The 17821-nt window shown below is 40.2% G+C and overlaps 1 protein-coding gene across 4 annotated transcripts in view; it reads left to right on the top strand.

Annotated features, from left to right (window-relative positions):
- TLN2 (talin 2) overlaps positions 1-17821 on the top strand; it is a 218796-nt gene that overhangs the window by 166969 nt on the left and 34006 nt on the right. For 3 of the 4 annotated variants that reach the window (XM_075857698.1, XM_075857699.1, XM_075857701.1), the window contains 7 exons: positions 2356-2478; positions 2573-2716; positions 3548-3709; positions 8806-8946; positions 10133-10314; positions 11633-11765; positions 16946-17047. In XM_075857698.1, the coding sequence (XP_075713813.1) occupies positions 2356-2478; positions 2573-2716; positions 3548-3709; positions 8806-8946; positions 10133-10314; positions 11633-11765; positions 16946-17047 (987 nt within the window). The remainder of the gene's footprint in view (positions 1-2355; positions 2479-2572; positions 2717-3547; positions 3710-8805; positions 8947-10132; positions 10315-11632; positions 11766-16945; positions 17048-17821) is intronic. The other variant, XM_075857700.1, reaches the window with a different exon arrangement.

The following is a 17821-nucleotide window of genomic DNA, read 5'->3' as shown; positions in this document are numbered from 1 at the left end:
CTGGGCTCCTAGCATCATAGTTATGTACGACGCTAGGAGTCCCTGCCTCGCTGCGGGCCAACTGTCCCGTACTGTAATCATGTTTTCAGTATGGGACAGTAGTTCCACGGAAAGGCAGGGACTCCTAGCGTCGTACATAACTATGATGCCAGGAGCCCGGCTCCCTGCAGTGTGTTCGGTCCGGGACTTGTGGCCGCAATTCCGTCCTTTACGGGCCGAACATGCTCGGGTGAATCCAGCCTTACATGAAACTTATCCAGACCGCTTTTAACCCCTTAAGGACACGGCCAATTTTAGCTTTGAGGACAGAGCAATTTTTTTTAAATTTCCCTCTTTGCATCCCGACGCTCATAACGCTTTTATTTTTAGTACGACGTAGTTGTATGAGACTTTGTTTTTTGCGGGACAAGTTGTACTTTATGTACGTACCATTTTTTGGTACAAATACATTATCGTTTAATTTCTATACATTTTTAATTAGATTAAAATGCAGAAAAAAAGCAGTTGTGCAGCAGTTTTAATATTAGTTTTTTTACACCATACACCGATCATAATAAATAATGGTATACATTTGTAGTACAGGTTGTTACGGTCGTGGCGATACCAAATATGTCTATATTATTTCATGTTTTGGGACTTATATTTTAAAAAGTTGATTTATTATAAAAAATGTGTATTTCTGTGTATTTTATTTACTTTTTATTTATTTATTTACCATTATTTTTTTTTTTACATTCATAAAATTTTTTTTTTTAATCCCATAAAGGGATTTATCATTTTGATTTTGATTTTGTAACTAATGTACTGGCATATATCTATATGCCAGTACATTAGCCTGTTACTGATCGTACACAGGCAGTTGTTAGGGCATACCTCAGTATGCCCTAACAACAGGAAATATGTTCAGACTGCCCTGGGGTCCTTCACTGGACCCTGGGCTGTCTGGCCATACGAGTTGTTGGCTTTGATCGCGTCACAGTTATTTTCTGTGACGCGATCAATGTGCAGTCCCCTCTCCTTGAACGCCGCGATCAGCTGTCATCGCGGCGTTCAAAGGGTTAACAGCGGAGAGAAGATGTTTCTCTCCTCTCCGCTGTCAGAGCGGGGCCGTGGCTGTGTATTACAGCCGTTGCCCCGCTCTCGATTGCGCGCACAGACGCGCGCAGGGACGGCTGTCACACAGGACGAGTATGCTCGTCCTAATGCGCGAAGTGCTCGCCGCTCAGGACGAGCATACTCGTCCTGTGTCGGCAACCAGTTAAAGCCATTCAAATAAATAAACCATCATAACTTTCAGTGATATGAAGAACTACATCTTGACTTAAGCCCCTATTACATCGGCAGATTTTGCCCGGTGCAGCAAGCGCCGATCAATGAGACATCGTTGATCGGCGCTAGTCTGCTCCTGTCACAAGGAGCGGTGTATGAGAACGAGCGGCCGTTAAGCCGATCGCTCGTTGCTATACATTATTATCATGTCGGCAGCGATAATATTTTACTTTTTTAAAACGATACGATCATCAGATGATCAAGCGTTTGCACGTTCATCTGCTGATCGCTGCCCTGTTTACACAGGGCACTTATCGGCAACAAGCGTTCTATGAACACTTGTCTGCCCGATAATTGCCCTGTGTAAAACCCTTTACAGTTAAAATCCCCTTTCTTTGCTGATGATTAAACCTTCTCCCCATAGTTGATGTCTCCTAGTCATTGCTACAGGCTTAGATATTATAATATTGTTCGATAGATCTCTGTAGAGATATTTGATAGTAATAAGGTTTCAAATTTGTTACAGCCTGAAGGAACAATTAAAATTATAAATCTTTATTATTTATTCAATTTACTGGCCCGTGCATCAGAGCCATACACACGCTGGGAGACTATAATATGTACAAAAACGGTGCTAACCGGCCCTATATCAATGAAATATAATCCCTGATGACGTATCCCATAAACTAGGGGATACTGAAACGCGTTGGATTAATTTATCTGTGGCAAGGGTTCCAGAGTAAGCATATACTATGAGTGCATGATCTGTGGATGGGTAGACATCCTAACACCTACTGATGCTTCTCATCTATCTGACCGCTTGCTTGTGCCTGTATTTAGGTTATATTGGGCCTATGAGCCAGTTTTTTACAATTGAATAAATAGTAAAGACTTATAATTTTAATCGTTCCTTCAGGCTGTAAATTTTTTTAGACTTTATTGAACTAAACACTTTATCAATTTAACACCGTAAATACATTAGTAATAAGGTTTCCCCTAATCTGTCTTTTTTGTTCCTTCAATAACCACAAGAATTGACAAACCTATTGAGCTTATCATTGGTGCTGCCTTTTTTTTTTTTGTTAGATCCTTGGAGAATCCATGGCTGGAATCTCTCAGAATGCAAAAACCGGAGATTTGCCAGTATTTGGCGATTGTGTGGGTGTAGCCTCCAAGGCCCTGTGCGGTCTCACAGAGGCTGCTGCACAGGTAAGACAGTGGTCGGCAAACAGGGAACCTTTTCTCTTAAAGGAAGAATATAGAAATCAATGCCACAAAGTTCTGATCAAGTTTCTTCCTTCAGGCAGCCTACTTGGTGGGCATTTCAGATCCTAATAGCCAGGCTGGACAGCAAGGGCTTGTTGACCCAATTCAGTTTGCTAGAGCCAATCAAGCCATCCAAATGGCATGCCAGAATTTAGTGGATCCAGCCAGTAGCCCCTCCCAGGTAAGTAAAAGCTGGGTATTCCAAATTGGCATTTAAAGATTGTAAAGTTTTTATATTTTTCTGGGACCCAAGAGTGGACTAAACACAATGGGGGAGTTATATAAAAACTTGTGCAAAGGAAACGTGGTGTAATTGCCAATGGCAACCACTACGGTTTCTACTTTTTATTTTACAAAGGACCTCTGGAAAATGAAAGTGGACTCTCGTTGGTTGCTATGGGCAACTACTCCACTTTTTTTTTGCACCAGTTTTGATTAATTTCCCCCAATGTATTTATCAAGCATTATGTTACCAATTTATGGGGCACTCTACTAACTAAATTGTTCCCTGATTCCTAATACTCATTCAGTAGTAAATATGTGGTTTCTGTCGGATATGAACAGTGTTGTAGTAAAAAAAAAAAAAAAGTGTGTGGTACCATATTGGAGCAACACCTAAAAGACGGCCATAATTTCTATGTATTCTGAGCAATACCTATTATCCATACAATGTATTGATATTTATGATTAATAAATGTGAATGCCTTGAACCAACACATGCCATCAGATGTAGTACACACCATTTCTACATATGGCGCATGCTACAGATTCCATGACCCAGCAATGTTGTGTAAACTGGTGCAAATATTTAAGAAAAAAAGCACATACCCCTTTCTGTTTAATGTGTCTTTGTATTGGTGTATTTTACAATTTCGTATACATTTCTAGAAGTCAGCAGATTGACATTTAGAGAAATAATATTCTCCCAATTTAAAGTGTAGAAGGTTGTGATGGTCAAGTCTGCTTTATGTTTGCTGCCGGCCTTGTCTCCACTTGTTTACTTGTTCTATAGGTTCTGTCAGCTGCCACCATAGTTGCCAAACACACTTCAGCATTGTGCAATGCTTGCCGCATTGCATCCTCCAAAACAGCCAATCCTGTGGCTAAGAGGCACTTTGTCCAGTCAGCCAAAGAGGTGGCGAACAGTACTGCCAATTTAGTGAAAACAATCAAGGTAATGCCAATGTATATGTTAAAGGGTACATTGCCCAATCTGTGTATTAACCAATATCTACAATAATGTACAAAAAGATAATAGCCGTTATGAGAATGCGGCTGGCTTCTTTTTGCCCTGCTTAAGCGGAGTATTGCAAACCTATGTATATTTTACTCATTAAGCTGCTAATCTGCCCTGGAAAGTGTGGCCACTAAATGTAGGAATGAGAGAAAATCTTATTTGGTCAGAATTCAGATAACTCTATAATCTTTTGCGCACCGTGTCCCAGCTTTGATCCCTGGCTGTGTATTTTTTCTGTCCTTGAGGCTTTTCCATGTAAGTGTCCTTGTCACATGCATTTTGTTGCGCTCATATTGCTTTATTTCTAAATTTCATTTATTTGACATGTTAAAGTGTATAGCATTTGAGAAAATGTCAGAGGCTTATGGCATAAAAAAGCATTGTGTGCACATTCCTTCGCACTTTAATTTTCGCACCATGCATTGGAAAGTGTTGGAGCAGATATACTAATACTGTCTACGTTTTAGACTGTGTAAACTTAGACAAGGCAGTGAGAAAATGTGCCAAATTTATCTTTTTGCATGATAAATTTGCCTTATCTAGCTAGACGTGCTAGACAGTTTTTTTCCTTCCTTATACCACCTATTAGTTGGCTTAGTTTACGCCAGGTTTTTGCATCTAAGTTTGGTACGTTTTTGGCACACAATGGCGCATTTAAAGCCACGCCTCTTTCCGGTAAGCTCTGTCCCTTGTGAAGCGTGTCCAAAAAAGTGTCTAAAACTGGTAATGTGGCGCACAGCATGTACGCTGGAATTATGTCTCAATTTGAGACAGAATTCTGGTGCACATTGAATAGTAAATCTGCCCCAATGTCTTAAAGTAAATAATACATCCTTTGAACACTTATGTTTTTATAATCTAAATAGGTTAAAAATCCTGCTTAATTTCATATTTGCGCCTTAATTTACGACACTTCACAGCAGAAAGGTGAGGTATGGGATTCCGCTTATAGCAGGTGTAGATTGCAATTTCTTGCTAAAGATTCGCTAAATTTATTAAGAGGCGTGCGCCTCTTAATAAATTTGGTGCACTCTACTTCAGTTAAAACTGATGTATGAATCCTGATGTGTCGAATTTCTCTGCCAACCTCTTTGTCTCATTTAACCTTTTGTTGCATTTCCAAAATCATAAATGACATAATTTTTATTTCATATAGAGTTGCTTCCTATCAGGCTACTGTGAAATATGTGGTCTTTCCAATTGGCTACAGTGCTCTTATACCAGTTGCACACGACCGATGTGCCACTCGGTCCGTTTTTAACGGAATCCGAGTGGCACCCGATAGTCTTCACAGACCCATTAACTTTAGCGGGTGAATCGGGTCCGTGAAAACTGACCCGATCCATGGAAAGATAGAAAGTTTCCTATCTTTCCACGTATCACTGACAGGACTCAGCTGGAGCAGACTGTCGTGTGCATGAGGCATTATTGTGTAACATTACTGGATGCCCTTTATAAAAACCGTTGCAAATAGAAGTCGTGTTGCTTATGAACTGGGTTTCAAGTGGCAGCCTCGTTGTGTTCTCTGTTCTAGCTTTTTATTCAGGACTCCCTCTGCATAGGCTGAGTAAGCATGTGCTGACTAAACTGTCACCGTCATGTCTAACTCTTTTACAGGTAGATATACAGGGTGATTCAGAAAGGGTGGTGCAAAATTAAAGGCCTGACTTGCAGGGCTGATTGGAAGAGGATGAATTCACTGACAGGCTGGTTTTCAGCGATGAGGCTACTTTTTACCTCAGTGGGAAGGTCAATCACCGCAATGTTAAAATTTGGGGCTCAGAAAAACCATGTGCCCTTATCAAGCACATCAGGGACTCACGCAAAGTACACGTGTTCTGTTCAAAGTGCAGGCGCAAAGTCTACGGTCCCTCCTTTTTTTTGCAGAGGATACGGTCACTGGCCACTCCTTCCTGGACATGTTATAGCAATGACTAATGCCACAGATAGACTACGTTTAGCAGATCTTCCTCTATCAGCAGAATGGTGCACCTCCACATTTGTATTTGGATGTTCGCCGATACCTGAATGATACTCTACCGGAAACATTGGATCGGCCATGCTGGAAACAAATATTTACCAATGTTGCACTGGCCTCCGCGATCACCAGATGTAACACCCTGTGACTTCTTTCTGTGGTGCTACATCATTGGTGTGTATCTGCCCCCCCCCCCCCCCAGCAACAAGATCTGAACAACCTGAGACAATGCATCACTGAAGCAGTGGAGTCCATATCCGAGGGTATGCTGGCACATGTCTGGACAGAACTGTACTACCGCCTAGACGTCTACTAAGACTATAATTTTGCACCATCCTTTTTAAATCACCCTGTATTAAAGGGGATATGTTGGATAATTAAGTTGCCCCCTGAAATAATTGAGTTCATGAATTGTTCTCAATTTAAAGGGAACCTGTGACAAGATTGGTCACTGAACCTCCAGCATGTCATTATACTGCTGGTGAATAGTATCCTAAAGATGCCCCTCTCAACTGTCCGTTAGCATTTTGTCTATAAAGAAGTTATAATAGGGCATGCACTGTATGTAAAATACCAGAGAAGAGTCCTGAAGGGAAGAGTCCTTCATCTGAGCATGGAGCATACGCAGGATCCCGTTGGACTCATCTCAAGACTCTTCTCTGGTAATTTACGCACAGCGCACGCTATATTATAACTTTATAGACAAAATGTTAAAACTAAAGATTTTGAGTGGTATGTTTAGGGTGCTATTCACCAGCATTACAACTACATTCTGATGGTTTAGTGGCCTAAAATCTAGTGACAGGTTCCCTTTAAATGTAAGAGTAGACCCTTTGAATGCAGGGGGTGGCAGAGTTTTTATTTATATATAAATTATATACAAATAAAATGTGTGTGTGTGTGTGTGTGTGTGTGTGTGTGTGTGTAGATAGATGGATATAGATATATCTATCTCTAAATATATACACACCAATGCCAGGTTTTTGTTATGTTAAAATATCTGTACAAGATGAATCATTTGAGAGCTTTTTCCACCTTTTATTGTGACCCATAATCTGTACAAATCCATTGAAAAACAAATTGAAATCATTTAGAGGGGAAAAATAACAAAACTACAATAATGTGGTTGCATAAGTGTAAACACCCTCTTATAATTTGGGATGTGGCTGTGTACAGAATTAGACAATCACATTTAAACTCATGTTAAATAGTAGTCAGTACACAGCTGCCATTATTTAAAGTGATTCTGAGTAACCCCATATAAAGTTCAGCTGTTCTATTAGGATTTTCCTGACATTACTTTGTTGCATGTGACAGCAAAAGCCATGGTTCGTAAAGAGCTTACAACACATTTAAGGGATCTGATTGTTGAAAAGCATCTGTCAGGAGAAGGGTACCAAAGAATTTCCAAGGCATTATATATACCATGGAACACAGTGAAGACTGTCATGAAGAAGTGGCACAACATTTGGCACAACAGTGACATTACCAAGAACTGGACATCCCTCAAAACTTGATGAAAAGACAAGACGGAAATTGGTCTGGGAGGCTACCAAGAGGCCTACAGCAACATTAAAGGAGCTGCAGGACTTTCTGGCAGGTACTGGTTGTGTAGTGCATGTGACAACAATCTCCCGTATTCTTCATGTGTGTGGGGTAGGGTGGCAAGACGGAAGCCTTTTCTAATAAAGAAAAACATCCAAGCCCGGCTACATTTTGCAAAGACCTACGTCAAGTCTGCCAAAAGCATGTGGGAAATCGTGTTCTGGTCTGAGACCAAGGTTGAACTTTTTGGCCGTAATTTCAAAAGGTATATTTGGTGCAAAGCCGACACTGCACATCACCAAAAGAACCCCATACCCACAGTGAAGCATGGTGGAGGCAGCATTATGCTTTAGGGCTGTTTTTCTGCAGCTGGAACTGGGGCTTTAGTCAAGGCGGAGGGCATTATGAACCGTTACAAATATAGTCAATATTGGCGCACAACCTGCAAACCTCTGCTAAAAAGCTGAAGATGAAGAGGAATTTCACCTTTCAGCACGACAACGACCCACAGCATACCTCCAAATCTTCAAAAGAGTGGCTTCCCCAGAAGAAGATCAAAGTTTTGGAATGGCCCAGAAAGAGCCCGGACCTTAATCACATTGAAAATCTGTGGGGTGACATGAAGAGGGCTGTAACACAAGCGATACCCTCGCAATCTGAGAGATTTGGAGTGCTTTTGCAAGGAAAAGTGGGCAACAATTGCCAAGTCAAGATGTTCCTTGCTGATAGACTTCTACCCAAAAAGACTGAATGCTGTCAAAATAAAAGGGTAATTCAACCATGTATTAGTTTATAGGTGTGCATATTTATGCAACCACATTATTTTTGTTCTTCCACTCTAAACGATTTTAGCTTGTTTTTCCAATACAATTGTACAGATTATAGGTGACATTAAAGGTAGAAAAAGCTCTCAAATGATTCCTCTTGGATTGATTTTGTAACATGACAAAAACCTGGCATTTTAACAGGGGTGTGTAGACTTTTTATATCCAGTGTGTGTGTGTGTGTGTGTGTGTGTGTGTGTATGTATGTGTGTGTATGTATGTGTGTATATATATATATATATATATAAAATCTCTCCAAGAGATAGGCAGCACTCCACACAAATTAGTCAAGTGGAAAAAGTTTTACTAACCCACATAAAGTGCGACGTTTCAGCCTCAGCATATGTGTGTGTATATGGATGGATATATATATATATATATATATATATATATTACATTGCACCTGATATATACTAGTCCTATATCTGGATTGTGCACATGCAGCGGCTTCCTCTGGTAAGTTGAATGTTGTGAAAGAATACGCGGTAGCTACCAATATTAGCAGGATAGTCAGGATCAGATATTTAACAGGGTTTATGTTCAGGTTTTTCTAGTGCATTTTTTACAAGTGGTATATGTGGTCATTTTGAATGTATTTTGCAGAAAATGCTGAGCAGTTTTATGGTAATATGTTACATTGTGGTTAAAAGGTATTCATTTACTAAATGTCTTTTCTCTCCACGAAGACTCTGGATGGAGACTTTTCTGATGACAATCGTGAGAAATGCAGCAAATCCACAGCACCACTCATATCCGCTGTGGAGAACCTTACAGCGTTTGCATCAAATCCGGAATTTGCTAGTATTCCGGCTCAGATCAGTGCAGAGGTAATGTATCGTGAAGTATTCCTAGTCATTCTTATGACTGACATACACCTTTTTTTCATTTCATACTACTTTACAGCTTAGCTTGCTGTAACCATTTTTCGTTCAAGGTAATTTAAATGTCCCATAAAACTTGGGCTCTGTATTTCTTATTTCAGTGCCTATCAATTGTAGTTCTTAGATGTCCTAGTTTCCAGTACCTCTCGCCAGTTGGTTAACTCCCTATTTCATTATTCACGGTGAAACGTTTCCTTACTGCCGATTTTAAAGCCTACCTAAAATCCTTCCAAATATCTACACCATATAACATTTTCTATCCTTTATTATTTCAGATTGCAATAGACTTCAGTCTTAATCTGTTTGGTGTTCGTTAAAGCAGATCTTAAGGGGAAAGGTTAAAACGTACAAAATTTTGAAATAACGTTTTTTGGGTATTTATGTAAATAAAGCTTTTCTTCGTACAATGAATAAGTTATGCAGCTTTTAATACACGCATGATTTAATTCCTCCCGATTTTTTAAATCTGAACTTGTCTATAAATGGAATTCCATTTTTACATTTATATTCTGGAAACCTGTTCTGATCATTTCCAACTGACACAGGTACAGGGCTCATTTTGTGTATATTGCCTTGCGGGAACTGAATTTTTTAGTACCGAGAATAGGATCGAAACAGGAAAAGCTTTCTCAAAGAAATCCTATAAAAGGTGCCCTGCTTTGTCCTGATCCGAACTAGTTTTCGCACTAAATTTACGTACCTGCTTGAATGCTACCTAACGAAGTCAGAATTTTTAACATCTGATTGTAAACAATTCACTGACCGGGAGCATAGATCTTGAAAGTAGTGAGGAATTGAAACACTGATAGGGGAGATTCATGAAAACGACCTTGCTAAAAAAAAAATATTCATTTTTTTTTTTTTTTGTTACTTTGGGGTAGATTTGTGAAAACTATTATAAAATTCCATGACTTTTTATTAAATAGTGAAAGAGCTTTATTAACGGAAAACCCTAAATCTCTGACGTTTTACTATGGTAATAGCTGAGTGACATTACCTCAGACTACCTTTCCAGAACAAGAAGGTGTTCTCCATTTAACACAATTCATCAAAAAGTAAACCGCTTTGTTCTGTTTATTTTTTTCCCAAAACCTGTATAAATATTAAAGATAAAACATCTTGTCACACACAGGGAACACGGGCACAGGATCCTATATTGATATCTGCGGTCACCATGTTAGAGAGTTCATCGTCACTTATCAAGACAGCCCGATCTTTAGCAATCAATCCGAAAGATCCACCAACATGGTCTAATCTCGCTGGTCACTCGAGAATAGTTTCGGATTCTATTAAGAGTTTGATTACATCCATCAGGTATGGATAGCACCTACCCAGTCACTTCCTTATTGTTATGAAGACTTCTAGCATAAACTGAGCATGGCCCTTTGCTGTGCCAGATTTAAAGAGCACATATTCCTCTTTGTTTTCCCGTGCCCTGTCTAAGCAAATGTTTCTGGAACTACTAATCTTTTAGTCCTTTTTCCATCTTTACTGTGGAGATTTTTATCATCCACATTTCTAGTACAATGACACTACCTCAATGCACAAGGGAGACATACTGCCAGCTTGCAAAAAGAATGATGTCAGCATAAGTTCTTTGATCATCCAATCAGCAGAGAGGGGGCGGGAACAAATTAGTATCAGTAAGGCTAGGTTCACACGTCGTGATCAAAATGCATTTGTCACGAATCGCGGCAAAAATGAAACGCTTTTTGACCACAACATGAAAACCCAGCCTTACAGTACTTTGCCGTAACTGTTTGACATGACTTTCAAGGCGTCATCCAACCCGTAATCTTGAAGTCTGCCTCTCCTATAGAATTAGAAAAAGTTGCCTGTTAGGGTATGTGCACACGATAACGACAAATTTGTGTGAAATTACGTAGCTGTTTTCAGGAGAAAACCGCTCCTGAATTTCAGACGTAATTGCTCGTGCTCGTGTTTTTCGCTGCGTCCATTGCGGATGTAATTGGAGCTGTTTTTCAATGGAGTCAATGAAAATCGGCTCCAGTTACGTCTCAAGAAGTGTCCTGCACTTCTTTTGACAAGCCGTCTTTTTTACGTGTCATCTTTTGACAGCGACGCGTAAAATGACAGGTCGTCGGCACAGTACATCGGCAAACCCATTGAAAGTAATGGGCAGATGTTTGCCGACGTATGGGAGCCGTTTTTTCAGCCGTAATTCAGGGAGTGTAACTGCAGTTAGTGGCATGATTACTTTAAAGTAAGGCTGGCCATACACATTAGATGTATGTCGGCCAAATTTGCTGATTTCGGCAGGACCAGCTGACCATCGAATTAATTTCAACATGCCTGATCCTTTTATTTGCAAATCGATAAGCCACAGACAGAGGAGTCTGACGGTGGCTTTCTCTCTGTTGAAAACACATGCCTGTGTATGGGGGAGCCAGGAGTAATAGCTGAGATATCTCAAGTGTATGGTCAGCTTAAATGGCATACTGGCTGCAGTGTAACTATTGGAGAATCCTCATAAAGCATTTCCTACCTTCAGTTTCCCCAGGCCACTTGTGTCTTCTTTTATGGTTGACATAAGTCCGAGATAAGAAATGCGAATCACACACAGTTAATAATTATCTTCATTCAAAAAAAACTTTTCTACCTGTGATTGTAGAGACAAAGCTCCAGGACAAAGAGAATGTGACCAGTCCATTGATAGCATCAACCGATGTATTCGAGGCATTGAACAAGCATCTCTTGCAAGTGTCAGCCAGAATCTGGCAATGAGGGATGACATCTCACTTGAGGTATTAGTCAGTGGTCAGTTTTGTCTTGCTAGCATGTTTTACGTGAAGCTGTACTCTTGGCAACTCCATAATATGAGTGGAGAATGAGTGGTGGTCTTTTCTATCTCCCTTTGTCCACAAGGTTCTGTCCCCTTAGTATCTAAAGTATCATTCCAGATCTGTAAGGCAAGTATTCGAATGTTTGTCTTCCACAGACCATTTTATCTTCTCCAATATTTTATATTAAGATTTTTTTCATCGGTTAAGAGGAACAATCCAAAGTTGCATATATAGATAACAATTGTGGAGTTAAATACTCATCATTAGTATTATATATGACAATCTTGTACGTCATCAATAAAAGAGAAAAAGATGGAAATAATAATAAAACTTTTGGGGGGGGACGGTTCACAGTCACAACAAAACATTTTTTTTAAAGGTGCAGGAATTCTATAATGCAATGTGGAGGGTTGCAAGTACTCTGCGTCCATAGGACAAATGATGCTGTTATATTTTTATTAGTAAGGCTCTGGAATGTTACCTTTTTGTAAAGGCTGCTGTTTTACTTGACCAGTTCAGCTATAGTTGGTAAGGTTGGGGATTTTCCATTTTTCCTGTGTCCGAGTTAAAACTGCATAATTTGCAAAAAGGCTGATTCAATGTCTAAAACTTGCATGTGATACTATGGTTTGCCAGGTTTCATTGGATGGTTTCCGCCTCAGACTCTCTGACTAGTATGAAGGGGAGAGCGGTGACAAGGGGCATACACAGAACAGTTTTTCAATCCAGCACAAAAGCACCCAGAGAATGTAGCCATGTTTTCAGTAACCAAGGTTCATGTCAAAAAATATTCAGTATTGAAGGGGTATTATAATTTCCCCAAATAAGTGTTGTTGTATGTATAATGAATAGTTATACAATTTTCCAATATAATATCTATATCAATTTCTTATGGTTTTCGAGATCTTTGCTTGCTGATGTTTAATCCCTTAGTGACCACCAATACACCTTTTTTCGGCGGTCACTAAGGTGCCGTAGGCTAGGCCGTCACCTTTTCACGGCGGCCCAGTCTAAGTCCTGCATGGGTGTCCCGTGCAGGCTGGAGCCGGGGCTCGGCTGTCTAAATCATTTTAGTTCAAAAGAGATTTCATTGAGCAAAAGTTGTAAAACATAAAAAAAAACTATACATATGTGGTATCATCATAATCATACCGACCCATAGAATAAAGGTAACATGTTATTTACACTGCACAGTGAACGGCGTGTATTTAAAATGCATAGAACAATGGCGGAATTTCAGGGTTTTTTTCTATCCCCACCCCAAAAAAAGTTAATAAAAGTTAACCCCTTAAGGACACAGCCTTGTTTTGGCCTTAAGGCTCAGAGCCCGTTATTTAAATCTGACATATTTCACTTTATGTGGTAATAACGTCGGAATGCTTAAACCTATCCAAGCGATTCTGAGATTGTTTTCTCGTGACACATTGGGCTATATGTTAGTGGTAAAATTTGGACGATATATTCAGTGTTTATTGGTGAGAAATTGCAAAATTTAGTGAAAATTGATTAAAAAAAAACAAAAAAAAAAAACATTTTTCAGAATTTAAATGCATCTGCTTGTAAAACAGACGCTTATACCACCCAAGATAGTTACTAGTTCACATTTCCCATATATCTACTTTAGATTGGCATCGTTTTTTGAACATTCTTTTATTTTTCTTGGACGTTACAAGGCTTAGAACATAAACAGCAATTTCTCATATTTTTAAGAAAATTTCAAAAGCCTTTTTTTTTAAGGTACCTGTTCTGTTCCAAAGTGGTTTTGAGGGGCCTATGTATTGGAAACCCTGATAAAACACCCCATTTTGAAAACTAGACCCCTCAAAGTATTCAAAACAGCATTTAGAAAGTTTTTTAACCCTTCAGGCTTTTCACAGGAATTAAAGCAAAGTAGAGGTGAAATTTGCAAATTTCATTTTTCTTGCTGAATTTCAATAGTATTCAATTTTTTTCTGTAACACAGAAGGTTTTACCAGAGAAACACTACTAAATATGTATTGTCCAGATTCTGCAGTTTTTAGAAATGTCCCACATGTGTGTCTAGTGCGCTCGTGGACTAAAACACAAACCACAGAAGCAAAGAAGCACCTAGTACAATTTGAGGCCTCTTTTTTATTAGAATATATTTTAGGCAGCATGCCAGGTTTGAAGAGGTGTTGAGGTACCAAAACAGTAGGAATCCCCGAATAGTGACCCCATTTTGGAAACTACACCCCTCAAGGAATTAATTTATGGTTGTTGTTACCATTTTGACCCCACAGTTTTTACACAGCACATATTTGAATTGGGCTGTGAAATTAAAAAAATGAAATTTTTCATCAAAATTTCTTATTTTCACAGGAAACAAAATACCCCATTTTGTTGCCCAATTTCTCCTGAGTGCAGCAATACCCCATTTGTGGTGATAAACTGCTGTTTGGGCCCATGGGAGTGCTCAGAAGGGAAGGAGCGCTATTTGTTCTTTGGAGTCCAGATTTTGCTGGATTGGTTTTCGCATTTGCAGAGCCCCAGAGGTATCAAAGCAATGGCCGGCCGCTATCGTATAGCAGGCCGGCGATATAGCTTAACCCCTTAAAAGCCGTGATCGCTATTTAACACGGCTTTTAAGGGGTTAATCAGCGGGGATACAGCGATCGGTCCCCGCTATTGGATCTGCGGCAACTGCTGTACAAGACAGCAGCTGTCACAGCTCCTGTATGTGTCGTGAAGACGGCCGAAATGGCTGTTACTCCCGCGACGTACTATTCTGCCATGGAGCGCGAACGGGATGGTTTCCATGACGGAATAGTACGTCGCTGAGCGTTAAGCGGTTAATCAAAAAATTATATGTACCCCAAATATGGTGCCATTAAAAAGTACAACTAATCCCGCAAAAAAAACCCTCATACAGCTATGTCGACGGAAAAATAAAAATATAGAAAAACTAAAAAAATAGCTTCGTCATTAGATCTTAAAGTAGGCTGGTCACTAAGGGGTTAATATTAGTCTTAATTGTTTACTTAGAGTAGATAAAAATCTGTCCAGGTCATGTGACTCGTTACAAGACACTGGTACATCTCGGGCTTCGTTCACATCTGCGCCAGGGTCCCGTTACGACATTCCGCCGAAACGGGACCCTGACTGAAACAAACGGAAACCAAAGGTTTCCGTTTGTCACCGTTGTGCAAGGGTTCCGTCGTTTTGACGGAATCAATAGCTTAGTTAGCGTTTGTGTCAGTCAGGGCTCTGCGCCGATGGAAAGCGATGGAACGTCGGAACGGAGCCCTAGCACAGATGTGAACGAAGCCTCAGATACACGTGCTGTAACGAGCCATGCACATGTGTGATCATCACATGACCAGGACAGATTTTTATCCACTGGAAATAAACAAAGGTTCATATTAAATGTCAGCAAGCCGAGAGCTTGAGAATAGTGAGGAATTGATATAAAATTTTCTAATATTCTTTCTATAACTATTCATTAATCAAAAAATAAGCATTATTTGCTGAAACCAGAAAACTCCTTTAAAGAGGATCTGTGACTAGTTTAGTAATGCCCAATTGCCTAGCTAATCTAATAGGCGCTGTCACACTGATAATGCTAGTGAAAATTGTGTCCCAAAACGGTTATTATTTTAGAAGTTATGAGCTTTTTTCTAAGGCCCCCTGCACACGACCGTAAAAAACACTCCGTAATTGCGGACCGCAATACGGTCCGCAATTACGGACCCGCCCGGTTCTATTGGCCGCGGACACCTTTTCGTATCGCTACGGAAGGGTAACCGTGCCGGGAATTAGGGAGCCGTTCTCGCAATCGCAGGCCTTGATTACGGGCACGGCCTTGTGCATGAGGCCTTAATATGTAGATGAGCGTTTGATAACTGGGAGGTAACAGCAGCAATTCTCCTGAGCTGGAGCTGCCTCACAGCCTTTGATGCTATCCTATTAGCATCAAGCTGCTTCACACAGTATGAGAGACTAATGGCTCATTCAGACTAACGTGAATAACGTCCGTGTGCTGCGCATGGACATCACGTGCAGCACACGGACCCATTGATTTCAATGGGGCCGTTCACATATGCAGGAGTTTTCACCCAGCAAGAGTCATTTGCGTGAAACTCGCTGCATGTCCTATATTGGTGCATTTTCACAGACCTTTGCGCCCATTGAAGTCAATGGGTGCGTGAAAACCACGCACTGCACACGGAAGCATCATCAGTGTGCGGTGTGTGACTTCCGCATCAATTCAATTGAAAATATTTTTTTTAAAATGTGCTTTGCAAGTGCGTGAATAACGCATGCCACTCGCAAAGCAGACTGATGAATAACGCAACACACACAGACCAGATTCACGTGCGTTTTTAACGCGCGTAAATCTGATATGCTCGTGTGAATGTAACCTAAGGCTGGAGGGAAGGGGAATCCCTTCAAACAGTCATATCTCGGGCTGTGGACTACAGAACAGGAGATTCTAATCTTTCATATGCCACCAGGATCGCAGTTCCAGCTGTGAAACAACCAGAGATATCACCAGTTGAATACACAGTCGGGAATGGAAGCTGTATACTATAAGATCAGGCTGTGTTGCTGGGCAGGGAAGGGGTAGAAGCTGCTGATTGGACAGCGTCATACAGAAAACATTACACCGCCCAGAGTGAAAAAGAGTCACCTCCTATTTGTCTATTAGAGACACATTATCATATTTTGAAAAATGCACATAACTTTGCAAATAATAAAAATTTTTTTAAAACCAATCACACTGCAGTTATCAGCCGCAAAGCGCCTATTAGATTAGCTAGGAGATAGGGTATTAATAAACTGGTGACAGAGCCTCTTTAAGCAATCAACTTTATTTTTCAGAGAAAAGGAAATTACTTTACCTCCTTTGCACCAGCAGAGTTTGGGCTGAGAGCGAGAAGATGTTTTTAACAATCCTTATATACGGCCAGCTTCACTGTACTATTACAGACATATGTGATGTTCTACTTTACATGGGAAAACCAGGAAAAGTGATCTTCAGAATGGTCATAAAAGCATATATACGTGTATTAATGACATATCAGAAGACAAGTTTCCCCTGTGCGCAAGATTTAGAAGGCTTGGTAGCAAACTGTGTGAGTGTAACTTGAAATAGTCAATGTCTTTTGCTTTCCACATTTAAGGCTCTTCAGGAACAACTAACGTCAGTGGTACAAGAGATAGGTCACCTGATAGATCCTATTACCACAGCCGCACGGGGAGAAGCAGCCCAGCTTGGGCATAAGGTACACACACACACATATATATATATATATATATATATATATATATATATATATATATATATATAATGACTCCTTTCAGAGTGTAAAACATCATTTGCTACTACAAACAGGTGTGGGTATGTATGTGTATACAGTCGTGGCCAAGATTTTGTTGGTACCCTTCCGTTAAAATAAAACAAAAAAAACAACCCACAATGGTCACTGAAATAACTTGAAACTGACAAAAGTCATAATACATTTTAATTTACTGAACATCAACTATTGTAAATCAGACATTGCTTTTGAATTGTGATTCAACAGAAAAATTCAAAAAACAACTCATGAAACTGGCCTGGACAAAATGATGGTTCCCTTAACTTATTATCTTGTTGCACAACCTTTTGAGGCGATCACTGCAAAGAAACGATTTCCGTAACTCTCAATGAGATTCTGCACCCGTCCACAGGTATTTTGGCCACTCCTCGTGAGGACACGGCTCCAGCTGTCTCAGGCTTGAAGGTGCCTTCTCCAGACTGCAGGATTCAGCTCCTTCCACAGATGTTCAATAGGATTTAGATCAGGGCTCATAGAAGCCACTTCAGAATAGTCCAATGCTTTGCTCTTAGCCATTCTTGGATGTTTTCAGCTGTGTGTTTTGGGTCATTATCCCCTTGGAGGACTCTTGACCTGTGACTGAGACCAAGCTTTCTGACACTGGGCAGCACATTTCTCTCCAGAATGCCTTGATAGTCTTGAGATTTCAGTTTACCCTGCACATATTCAAAACGCCCTGTG

This window comes from Rhinoderma darwinii, chromosome 3, assembly GCF_050947455.1.
Source record: "Rhinoderma darwinii isolate aRhiDar2 chromosome 3, aRhiDar2.hap1, whole genome shotgun sequence".
Lineage (NCBI taxonomy): Eukaryota > Metazoa > Chordata > Amphibia > Anura > Rhinodermatidae > Rhinoderma > Rhinoderma darwinii.
Note: the sequence above shows the minus strand (reverse complement) of the source record. Positions and strands in the feature narration are given on the sequence as shown.